Genomic DNA, 13,212 nt, shown 5'->3' with positions numbered 1-13,212 from the left:
GATACCGGGACCTCTTAGTCCCGTGAACTCTCAAGTGTCCACACAAGAGTCCACTCAGCTCTCAGAGCAAAGTTACCCCCAAAGATTAGTGGAAGGATCGGCTCCACCCCCGGATTCCCCCGGGGTACCAGTACCAGGGGTCGCTCCGCCCTCGGCGCCCGGCTCCGCCCAGGAATCGGTGGAGGAATCGGCTCCGCCCTCGGGCTCCCCCCGAGACTCGGTAGAAAAGTCCGCTCCGCCCTCGGCCAGACCCACTCCTGTACCCACGCCCCGGGAGAACCGCAACCAGAGCATGGAGAGTCTGCAGAAGACGAGTGACGCGGGCCAGATGTTCGACGTAGTCGTGATAGGAGGCGGCATCTCAGGTCAGTGTGGACCGTAGCACTAGCCTGAGGGACCCTGGGCGGCCCAGTGTGGGGGACTTGCAGTCTGAAAGTGGCGTTTGGGGGCGGGGGTGGGGGGGGTCCCCCTGGGGGCCTCCCCCTTGTGCATGCGAGATTGCTACAGCTGCCGGGCCCCCGATCCTGCGAGGAGGGAATGGGATTGAGCCGGTGGTGTGACCTGGGGGAGGCAGGCACAATAATTTTTACTACTACTACGAAATAATTAGCTCTTGCCGTGCAGTTGCATTTAGTAGTTTACGTGGATTTTCTCAGTCCTCAGCGGTCCTGTGAGGTGGGTACTCTATTCGTCCCTATTTTACAAAACCTAGAAACGGAGGTAACTCTGCGAAGTCACCTCACCCAGCTGGGAAAGTGACAATGGTTTTCTCTCACGTGAGACCCTTACTCCTAATTCCGGCGGTGGTTGTTCTGCCTTACTGATTTCACGCCCTTTGCCCCAAACAGAAGATCAGTTTATGGATTTTTTGTCGTATCGAGGTAGTAATAGTGTTGTTCCAGTCCTGCTATTCTTTTTTTTTTTTTTAAGGTGGGGGCAGGGGGAGAAAGGTGGGCTCTTAGTTTTAACCTACTCCACCCCCCCCCTCTTTTTTTTTCAGAACTCGCAGAAAGTGTAGGGCATTTATTGCTCAAAGGGAATCCCTCTGTGAAGCAGGGGCTGCGGGCAGATAAGGGAATGCCCTGTTTGTGTCTTTCTTCACCGCCTGAATCTTGCCCTGTTATGAAGCAGCTGGCAAGCCTATGTTCCTCTAGTCTCAGTTTGGGTTTGTAGCTGACCAACTGAGTGGTGTAGGAAGTTTCCTCGGATCTTCCTGGAAACCTCATCATGATTGACACATCAAATTGTCACTTATGATGTCATATTTGGTAAAATGTTTGAAATTTAAGAATTGTGTTTCACATCTAGATAGAGCCCCACACTAGTCTGTCCACGACCTGGGAGGATGTTAATCATTTCTGAAATATACCTGCAGGATCTAATTTAGAAGGAGGGAGAAATGAGGTGGGAGGGAGTAAGTAGGGTGCCTCCAAGTAGCCATTTTTATCTATAATCCTTTTGAAGAGACTCTGAACATGCTTACAGATGAATTTTGCTTGGAGATAGCTTTTGACTTGGCCTGTTTCAGGTAACATTCTTAACCACCAGGGAAGAGACCGACTTGAGCTATTGCTCTAACAACTCCAGTCAGGGCCAGCAAAAACACACATGTATGTCAGAGCACTAGGAAAGCAGATCTTGGTTGAGAGTATGAAAAAGTATATCTCTTGTTTCCCTTCATTCATTTATTAGCTTATTTATTCATTCAGCAAACACTTGTTGAGTGCCTGCAATGAAGTGGACTGGTGTTTCTAAAAGCCTGATTCTTGTATGCAAGCCTCCTAGATAAGCACTGTGATTGTTCATCACTGGAAAATAAAGATGATGATAATGTGTAAATTGACTAGGAGTTCCGTCTCCGTTCCCCATCTCCATATCATTCATATTTCACAGTTTAGGGTTCTTACTGTAATTTTATGCCTGTCTTCTTGTTCTAGTATCCCTTAAGGAGCATTTTGTCTTTTACTTTTTCTCTGCCTGATGACTGGCTCTTCTCCCTTTCCATACTTTACTCGAAGTAGTTGGTCATGAACAGAATTGGATTTACCATGTAGCTGATGTAAGGTTCTACAGCCTTAGAACTGCAGGTCCCTTCTGGTTCTCATCCAAAAAAAAATAACCAGTTTCATACTGAATCTTGTATTTGTAATTTTGCATTCTTTTTTTTTTTTTCTTGAAGAGGCAACCAAATTATGTAAGCTTTAGGTTCCTCAAAATCTGGATCTTTCCATGGTCACTAAGAATTATTACTTTGTTCATTTCCACATTCAGGAAGAAGAGAGTATTTCTTGCATTGTAGTTCACACTCCTATTCCAGAACCTAACTTCCACTTCATCAGTGACAGTGGAAAAGGCACTGGGATTCCTTTAATATCATCTCTTATCAGTAAGATTTTATTTTAACACCAAAAGTGACCAGAAACATTGCTTTCTGGCTGTGGTGTCTTGCCAGATGCTTCACAGCTAAAATGAAAGTAGATGTAAGTCTAGCTCAGGATAAATCCTGCACACGAACGGGGTGTTTCCCAAGCAGGTGAGAGGCGTTACTTTGCAATGGTTCTTGAGCTCTGAAACACTCATCTTTGTGTTTTCTTAGGAGTATCCCATGAGTTACTTAATAGTCCCCATATCAGCTTTAAATGCTTTCTTAAAACTCGTCAGAACTGGCACATTTTAGTGTGCCACATATATACATACTTATAATATATGGCCAATACTTTGCATCTGCTGTGTTATTCCTGTTTTATAACAAAATAGTTCTCCAAAGCATACAAATCCTAAATTCCTCAAAAGCAATCCATATGCACGGAATTATCTTTCATTTTTTGTAACTATCTCTGCACAAAGAACAGCAACATCTTAATGTATCTCCCCTTTGTCATTAAAAATCATAGAACAGACCATGTCTTACAGCCACAAGATCCCTTTTTCCTCCCACTCACCAATTAAATTTTATGTATTTAATTGAGAAGGGGCAACCCTTCCTACTCATTTGTAAGTAGTGTTATGGTATCTTCAATATGCTCTGGCCCTTCATCCATCATCTGTCATCCATCACCAAGTCCTTTCTGGAACTTCTTTCGTGTTTTCTGTGACATCATCAGATCCTGAGTTTTTATCCTACACTGATTGCTCCTTTTGTAGTCCTTTCATTGGGCCCATATTCTTGCAACCTTCTGGTTTTGAAATGGCCTCCAGGAAGTATTTATCACTTTGGCGCTCATATGCATTCTCCCCCTCTCTTTTCATTCCAGGACCTCACCTTTTGCTTTATCTACACAAAGCTCTGAAGTGTCTAGTTTAAATCCTTTGCTTTGTCCCAACTCCTGTACCGTAGCTTGTCTGCTCTTGGATATTTATATTTCAGAGTTGACTGTCTTATTCTTACTTCATATTCAATGTGTTCCAAAGCCTCCTTGTCCTCCAACCCAGCTTCTCTTACTCACTTCCTCGACTCTGTTCTTGGCACCACTATCCTTTCCATCATTTTGGGCACCCCTTCTGTTTTATCTTCTATAGCCAGTCAACAAATTCTTCTAACTCCTCCTTGGAGCTCTTTCCTCTCTTGTATGTCTGCCATCCCCAGGAAGGACCCTTAACCCCTTCGGCTAACCAGGTTTTAACCATCTTCCTAATGACCACCCTTTGGGGTCTCCCTTCATGTCCATCCCTTGTTTTTTTTTTTTAAGTTTTTTTAAGACTTGATTTTTTAAAAATACTTCTTTCATCAGCTTGTTCTGCTCAAGACATTCAGTGGTCTATTGCCAGCCTCTCAAGCTCCCCTCCCCACCCTACACGTGTCTAGTCTCACCTTGTTGGACAAGTAGCATTTCCCACCATCCCTAACATGGCTTTAGGCACACTGCTGTCTTGTCTTCAGTGCTACACCATGTTTATTTTGTTCCTCTGGTCCTTCCCTGTTTTTTGTTTTTCTTAACACAGAAGTGCTTCTCTCTGAACGTTTGCATTCTATCCAGTCTTCAATACCCGATTAAAGCCCTTTTGCTTGGTCCTTTTGCCTCTCCTTGACTTTTCTCTCTTGTGGAGCTTGTAATCTATATCTGACCATTTGAACTTTCTGTCCTATGTCTTGATGTTATTTTAAGGGTAGCAGTTGAGTCACTGACTTTACATGCTAGTTCTTACGAACCAACACAGATAAAGCAAATGACAGAAATCCAGTGGTGTAAGATTTTAAAATCTGCCCCTGGGAATTTCTGAATTAGCTCTCTTTAGGAAGAGAGAATAAAAGGGAAAGAGAGAAAAAAAAATCCCACCTCCAGGGGACAGTGAATACTTCAGAGTCTTTGGGCCAAAGGAGTTTTTAAAAGACAATCTAGTTCAGTCCCCTAAGATTTTAATCATCTCCACAGTATCTCCTGGCTATAGCTTTGAACAAACACATCTAGGGAAAGAGAATGCTGTACCCCTGAAAGCAGCTCATTATGAGCAGGGGTGGCTGTGGGACCTGGAAACTCGTTCAAGCATTTTGGGAGCTGCTGCCATATGCCTACCAGACCACAAGGCTAGAGGTAGATAAAGAGGAATAACAAGTGTCCCAGCTCACACAGTGCCCCACCCTCTTGTGAGCAGTAACCAAGTGAGAAAATAATTGACATTCGTACAATAAGAGAAATATTAATATTATGAATCTGAACAAAATGCCAGGACCTTGAGAGATAAGTAGGATTTTTAACAGGTAGAGATAAGAGGATAGAAAAAAGACATACCAGAGAGTCCAAAGGAGTACAGAGTCGGGAAGCCCTAAGCCGCATATGAGCAATGTTTAATTTAAACGCATGATAAGAGTTCCAGGGAAGGAAAACTGTTGCCTGCTGTGCCTCTAGTGATGTGATCCTGGTAGTCGCTGAGGTCACCCTAGTGTGTCACGTCTGTCCCCTTGGTTAGCCAGGACACAGTGAAAGCACTTTCACCATAACACTGGATAGTCCTGGGTGATTAGAGTCTTTCCATGTTTTGTTTTGTTAGATTAAATTTCAAGTGTCTTGTAGAGAGAGGTATTTCTAAATAGTGACTAAGCAACAGAACCTCCCTATATTTATATCCACAGACTGAGCTCTACTAAAAGACTTGAGAGCACTAGCCGCTCAGAACGTTGTGCTGTGTAAGAGCAGCAAGGATGAAATCTTTCTTATCACTGGAGACAGAAAGTCGTTTCGCAAGAAGATTGACTGATGTTCTAAATCCTGCCAGCAAGTCCACAACATACCACAGTTTCCCTTTTTGTTGAACTACACCACCATGAAGAATCATTTCTGCTAGCAGTGTTTTAGGCATTTTAACCCAGAACTTGGCAGCACATACTGTATGGTTTTGTAGTGATTAAGAAAAGCTTACAGTAAAAGATATGTCACTAAGTTTCCGTGCCTTGGTTATTTAGATACTCTGTGGTTTATTGCAACTTAAGCATTCATTTTCTGCCTCTCAGGACCACTTCTTGACCCCTATTTTTTTTTTCTCTAAGCTAGAATTCTTTGACTTTATTAACTTTTGATGGTCAACAAAGAATACAAGAATTAAATTTATTTGATTCTGATTTTTTGATGTCTTCATGGTTGAATGAGCTTTGGGGTTTATCTGACATTTAATAGGCAGTTTTAGCATTTGTCCAATACTAATTTATATGAATCTATACATAATTCTTGGCTATTTAGCAATAGATCTAAGGACTTCCCTGGTGGTTTAGTGGTTAAGACTGCGCTTCCACTGCAGGGGGCATGGGTTTGATCCCTGGTTGGGGAACTAAGATCCTACATGCTGTGGCATTGCCAAAAGGGAAAAACAAACAAGCAAAAAACCCAAACAAACATAAAACAATAGATCTAAGTATAATATAATTATAGAAGTATAGTATAACTATAGTATAATTGGATCACAGAGACCAGTAGTTGAGAAAAGGAAATGTGGAAGTCTGTTATTGGCAAATATCGGGTCATGCAGCCTTTGTGCAGGTGTGACATACACATATTTTATATATGATAAATCTGGCCAGTATTTAAATGCAGGTATACTCCCCAAAACTGAGATAATATTGCAGTTTCATATCACATACAGGGGTTTACAAGAGTATAGACATCCAATTGGCACTGGTTTGAAAACGACACTTGCATGTATGAGGTGAAGTGAAGTTGCTTTAGTTGTGTCTGACTCTGTGACCCCATGGACTATAGCCTGCCAGGCTCCTCCATCCATGGAATTTTCTAGACGAGGTACTAGAGTAGGTTGCCATCTCCTTCTCCAGAGGATCTTCCTGACCCGGGGGTCGAACCTGGTTATCCTGCATTGCAGGCAGACTCTTTACCGTCTGAGCCACCAGGGAATTCCTTGCATGTATGAGATAGATGGATTTCATAATATCAGTTACTGTTCATTTTAAATTCAAGTGTTTAGAACTGCATAAAATGAATCAAAAGAAGTCAAGTTACATTTTAAATGCTGTAAGTGTTTGAGACAAGTTGATTACTAGGACTGCTTTATCCTTTTATTTGAAAAATGTTTTGCAGTTTTACCAGCAATTTGTGTTTTCCTTTGGATGATTTGTTTTTTATTCTCTTGTCATCTAGCCTTATGAATTAAGGCAGCTTAACATCTTTGAATCACAGTTCTGTCATCTGTAAAATTAAAGGTTGGATTAAGTTATGCATGATCTATCTTCCAGTATCTTTTTCAATATAGTTGGTTCAAGGGTCTGTCTTCAGCTTTCTTTTTTGGACCCCTTCTTCAAAGCTTTTTTTTTTTTTTTTTCCTTCCATGTTGTATTTTGGAAATGGTTTTCATCATCCTTCATATTGATATCCTACTCTAACTTAAATCAGTATTTGGGTCTTTCTTCCAGATACTCATTCACACTGTCCATCACCAACTCCCAAAGCTTGCCCAAACTCATGTCCATGGAGTCAGTGATGCCATCCAACCATCTTATCCTCTAATACCCGCTTTTTCTCTTGCCTTCAGTCTTTCCCAGCATTAGGGTCTTTTCCAATGAGTCAGTTCTTTGCATCAGGTGGCCAGAGTATTGGAGTTTCAGCTTCAGCATCAGTCCTTCCAATGAATATTCAGGACTGATTTTCTTAGGATTAGCTGGTTTGATCTCCTTGCAGTCCAAGGGACTCTCAAGAGTCTTCTCCAACACCACAGTTCAAAAGCATCAATTCTTCGGCACACAGCTTTCTTTATGGTCCAATTCTCACATTCATACATAACACTGGAAAAACCATAGCTTTGACTATACAGACCTTTGTTGGCAAAGTAGTGTCTCTGCTTTTTAATATGCTGCCTAGGTTGGTCATAGCTTTTCTCCCAAAGAGCAAGCATCTTTTAATTTCATGGCTGCAGTCACCATCTTCAGAGATTTTGGAGCCCAAGAAAATAAAGTCTGTCACTGTTTCCATTGTTTCTCCATCTATTTGCCATGAAGTGATGGGACTGAATGCCATGATCTTACTTTTCTGAATGTTGAGGTTTAAGCCAACTTTTTGACTCTGCTCTTTCACTTTCATTAAGAGGCTCTTTAGATCTTCTTCACTTTCTGCCATAAGGGTGGTGTCATCTGCATATCTGAGGTTATTGCCATTTCTCCTGGCAATCTTGATACCAGCTTGTGGTTCATCCAAATAGAACAGTGAACCTGCCTATTTTGAAAAGAAAGAACTTGGGGAGAGAACGTTGGTGAAGAAAATGGAAGGCTGTGGTGGTCAATGTGATTTTTAAATACTAATATTGGTATTTACAGATTTTATGTATTGAATTGAAGCCATCAGTGTTAAATATACATTTCAATTTAATATGCATTTGTAATAACAAATAAGGTCATTGGTCATTGAAGACATCTGACAAAATTCAGACCCAAATGGAAGAGTTAAGTTATGTTAGTCCATTTATCTATCCAGTGACCATGTGAGGCTTAGGACCCCTCTATGTAGCAGGGATTACAACTATGATCCTGAAGTGCCCTTGATGTTTGAGGCTAGTTCAGTGGTGACACAAAAAGGAGAAGGAAATGACAGGCAGGGAAGTGTTTCATGGTGGAAATAATGCTTGACAGAAGTGCTGTGGATCTTGGATGAATTCTGAAATGTAACAAGAATGACCTTTCAGGTGACTTTTTTTTCAGATTAAATTAATTGTTAGCTGTGGCCTAAGTTAAAAACCTTTTTCTTGCATGTCCTGCATGTATTCTTCACTCACTTATTTATTTATTTATTCAGTAAATATTGATTGAATGCTTAATATGTGCTTTGAACAAAATTTATGGTTTTAGCTTTTTTCTTTCTTTGGGAACATTGCTTCTAGAACTTCAGTATGAACTGATGTTTGATTGTACTTTTTTCCTTGTAGTATTTGATCCAAGAATCCAAAAGTGCCATTATGTAAGAATTCATTGGTCAGAGAACACTTCACTGAATAATAGAAAATTAATAAAATATTTAATATGTGATGTACACTATACACATTCATAGGTGGTGATGAACGTCAAAGTTGAAGAAAAATCCCACTTTAATAAATAAACAGGAAGAACTAGGAGAGCCAGCAGAACATAAACAATAGCTACACTAAAGCTTTGCTTCAACCCTTAGCTTGTGCTCTAGGCATTGTTCACTTGGGACCCTGCTTAGGTGAGTTTATTACTAAATATTTGCGAATATTTTAAGAAATGAAACCAAGATTTCCCAAAGTGTATTTTTTTAGATGTGATTTTTTTTTTAGGCAAAAGGTGGAGAAATGCTAAGTTAAATGAGTCTCTTCAATGCAGGACTTATCAGAGCCTTTAGTATGCTAGCATGCACCATACATTTCCCAGAAGGATAAACAGCCTATGTCCCAACTTCCATGACCATTGATACTTTACCCCAGAGCATCTTGAAGACTAGTATTCTGTAAAACATTTTGGAAATTGCTGCCTAACCACAGTGCATCCTAGTGTGCAGAATCTGAGTACAGCACTATGGAGTGCCCCTGAGTGTATTTTCAGTTTCAGTGAAAGAATGGGGCAAATAATGAATTAAAGGGTAATTGCATTCCCTAAGTTGGGTGAGATCCATTTATCTAAAGTGAAGATGAATGCTGAACAATAATCAAATAAATTAGGACTGTCTAGACAACCAGTCTGTCGAATTGAGGGCAAATTAAAGTTAATTGCTAGTTTTTATCTGTTTATCATTTGAGACAGTTCTGTCTTTTTTAGCTTATCAAAGGGATTAGAAGATTTGGCATTTTCAAAAGCAGATAATTATTTCTCTGAAAGGAAGCACAAAATGCAGGTAGATATAGATAGATAGGTAGGTAGATAGATAACAAGAATGGTTTTATCATGTGTATGTATGTAGAAAATGTACTAGTAGTATTAAGAATCTTTTAACTTACCTGGGCATAAAGGTTTAAATGACCAGGCACTCTATCCTTGTCAGTATCTCTTAGTTGCTTGAGATAAATATAATCTAAGTAGCTTTGGAAACTTGCCTGTTGCCCTCATACAGGTGAGCACGGTTTTGTTTTCTTGGTATGTAGTTCCTCTGTTCATTGCAACAAGCGTTTGAGCACCTGCAACACAGCAGGCTCCATTCCAGGGATGCAAAGGTGTATAACACATATTAGACACTAGTCAAGAGGCAGATCTCTGGGCAGGAGGTTATGTTTCCTTGGACAAGGGCAAAGGGCCACAATGGTTTGGACAAGAGTGGCTATGACTGCAGTGGTGGGAAGCAGCAGATGTATAGAGAGTACCAGGTGGTGATGTGTGATAAGAAAAAAAATACAGCAGGGTAACAGATTGTGAGAGATGATCACTTGTCCATACTGAAAGTGGGGTCACTGGACATTTTTCATGAGGAATATGCTACATTTCAAGGTTTATTCTAATCATTTGTTGTAGAAGGAAAATCAATAATTGAACTGGAAAGGGTAGCACAAGTCAAATGGAAAAATTTCATCTTTTCCTAATGTGAATGTACTTGAAGAAGTAAGGTAAAAGAAAGGGCCCTTGCTGAGGAGGTAGAGAAGGCAGGTATGAAGCTAGGTTCCACAGTTACAGATTTATAGCCCAGGAAGCAAAGGGCCATTTCCTCAAAGGCTCCGTTGCTGATATTAATTCCTTCTCCAGGTGTGCTGTGTGGCTTAAATCATTTCCTATTCCATTTCTATGGGGAGGAGCCATTTCAGGACATCAGAGGCACTGCTGAATCTATGGAAGCACGGTTTCCATGGGCAGTGGCTGTAAGAAGCTGGAGGTTGGTTTGAGGTTGCTATGGCAACACTGATGCTGGCTGCATACATCATCTCACCCAGGCTTTCCTGATCTAATAACCAGGATTAACAATTGCCTGAACTCTCATATGAGGTGTGCTTTTAGCAGACTTGAGTTTTTTTTAAGCCTCTCTAATAAATCCATTAACCTATTTTATTTTGGTTTCTCTAAAACCCAAATGGTTGAAGAGAGAGAAACCAGAAAAGAAATTGTATTGTTTTAAGCTCATCATCCTTATTTAAAATACTTAATTGCAAAGTGATTAAAGATTCCCTTCTGCCGTTTTCTCTTTTTTGGGATTTTTGCATTTTGAAACTGATCAGATCCTTATATACATAATAGGGCTTTAACAAATTCTGTGCATTTAGTTTCTCCACAGAAGACCACTGTCACAGAAAACCTACTACTGTGACAGAAAACCACTGGAAATTTGGGAGTCTGGGGCTCTTTCCCTCCTAATGAACTTGGTTTGCCACGATTTGGGAGAGGAAGAGCTCTTTGTGCAGGTGCATAAATATTTTACCAGTGCCCCCCTTAGATCTCTTTCTTCAGACATGCCCATGGGAGGTTCACAGGCTAGACACTAGGACACTTAAGAGTCTAGGATATCAATGAATCTCATACACTTGCAAGTTCAATAGATTGCCTCTCTGCAAGACTTGTTTTTCCTTCCCATCTCTGACAGGAGTCCAGGAATCTATAGATCTAACAGCATGTGTTGGAGCCAGCTTCTACTGTCTTGAAAGGACTGAGCCTGATCCAACATATGTCTTCCCAGTTTCACGTTCAGTGATATCACACTGGTAGCTTGTAATCACACTGGTGATTCCAAATCAGCCATGATGAGAGTGTATATATATCATGGAGATACAAATGTTGCAAATCAAGTGTCCTCTCCATGGCCTGAGGCCAGGGATGGTTGTTAACCATTTACTAGCCTACCACTATTAAAACCCTTTTCCCTATCTTGAAGGTTGGGAGGGGTGCCAGGAGAGGTGGGTGGGAAGCTGGCTTCTTTTATTGCCCTAGATTTCATGTGGCCATTAAACTATAGAAAATGAATGACAGGAAGAGCTATCATGCACAATACTCTTAGCTTTGGCAAACCTGTGTATCTCTGGAACAAAATGAAATAGGTTTAATATGACATTTTCTCTAACAAATATGAAAATAAAAAATTTGATTTTAAAATTTATTTTTATTAGCTACATTGTATTTGATAACTTACCTTCAGACTTAAAAATCTTTTCTTTTCTAACAATTTTATCCCATTTATAAAAAAAAAAAACCCAACTTCTATTTATTGATTTTGAAATATATGTCAAAAGCCCTTAAACTAATCTGTGGAGTTGACATTTGAGAGATGATTTTTTCCCATAGGTGATTATTGAATTTTGTAGTGATGAGGGGAGGGTAGAATGCATAGTAATTACACAGAATAAGGACAAGAAAAGAATTCAGAAATATAACTGAACACTTATACCTTGAAGCAGACATTATTTTAGTGTTTTTTTTCCCCATTCAAATCAACAGACAGTAGTTGATATATTAGAAAAAACCCTTTTGGACCACAAGTGTTTGCCTGTGCTTTATTTATGACTTAACTGAGCTATTTATTCAAAATTAGTTATTATTCAAAAGTAAATTTTCTAATGGCATCTTGACTGTATTTTCATATTCTGTATTTTCTAGTTTTAAATTATCATGGAAGTTCTTTATCAGAGTCTTCTTCACAGTAAATATGCAAACTGAAACATTCACTCCCCACCCCCAATTTATTCAGCATCTTAGAAAGTGTATTTTTTTAATTATTATTATTATTTTTTACTTTACAATATTGTATTGGTTTTGCCATACATCAGCATGCATCCATCACGGGTATACAGGTGTTCCCCATCCTGAACCCCCCTCCCACCTCCCTCCCCATACCATCCCTCTGGGTCATCCCAGTGCACCAGCCCCAAGCTTCCTGTATCCCGCATGGAACCCAGACTGGCGATTCGTTTCTTTCTTTTTTTTTTAATTTAATTTTATTTTTAAACTTTACAATATTGTATTAGTTTTGCCAAATATTGAAATGAATCCGCCACAGGTATACCCGCGTTCCCCATCCTGAACCCTCCTCCCTCCTCCCTCCCCTACCCTCCCTCTGGGTCGTCCCAGTGCACCAGCCCCAAGGTCGTCCCAGTGCACCAGCCCCAAGCATCCAGTACCGTGCATCAAACCTGGACTGGCGACTCGTTTCATACACCAATACAGAAAGTGTATTTTTTAAAATGACTTAAATCTTTCCCTTTAAAATTCCAAGGCCTTGTTTTACCTAAAGTTTTACTTTCATTTTGGGTTTGAAGGATTCGTAACAAAAGAAACCACTTGTTATACATGAATAAAGAATTTCAATTTTTAATAGAAGTTTATTTAACTTAATTTCAATATATAGTCATTTAAAGGAAAGGTATAGAAACAATATAGAGAAATAACAGCGTATACATCACCAAATTGGGCTGAAACCTGCATCTAGACTTGAACAGCTCTGGGCAGCTCCAAGTAACAGCAATCTGGAGTCCCAGTTGGGAAAAGGGTCCAAGCCGGTACCTCCATCCCACTGGCGAGACTTTAGATTGCAGCTTTGGGGGTCCTGCTTATAACCCTAGGCCACAAACTGGTATTTTCATCAGTTTGCATGCAAAAATGCAGCTCTATTTTTTTTAACTTTTACAATGCTGTTTATTTCATCTTGTGAGTCACAAGATTCCTTAAATCCTGGGGGCCTGGCTAGGTCCCCAGGGGCCTAAGGAATTCTAAGACCTACTCTCTTTCTTATCTATAAAGTGCCGCTTGACTTGCTGATAACAATTGGTGTGTTTATAGGCAGACATGTAGTCCAAGCAGGATCAGAAGTTGGTCAGAGGCCTGCTCCCCTACTTCTGAAGCCTGAACAAGACTGC

At 40.2% G+C, this 13,212-nt stretch overlaps 1 protein-coding gene across 1 annotated transcript in view; it reads left to right on the top strand.

Annotated features, from left to right (window-relative positions):
- The first annotated feature begins 207 nt into the window (after positions 1-207).
- The window catches only part of MAOA (monoamine oxidase A), an 83,554-nt gene continuing 70,549 nt past the window's right edge, over positions 208-13,212 (top strand). The window contains exon 1 of the mRNA XM_005891517.2: positions 208-365. Within this exon, the coding sequence (XP_005891579.2) occupies positions 293-365 (73 nt within the window). The 5' untranslated portion in view covers positions 208-292. The remainder of the gene's footprint in view (positions 366-13,212) is intronic.

The sequence above is a fragment of the Bos mutus genome, chromosome X (assembly GCF_027580195.1).
Source record: "Bos mutus isolate GX-2022 chromosome X, NWIPB_WYAK_1.1, whole genome shotgun sequence".
Classification (NCBI taxonomy): domain Eukaryota; kingdom Metazoa; phylum Chordata; class Mammalia; order Artiodactyla; family Bovidae; genus Bos; species Bos mutus.
Note: the sequence above shows the minus strand (reverse complement) of the source record. Positions and strands in the feature narration are given on the sequence as shown.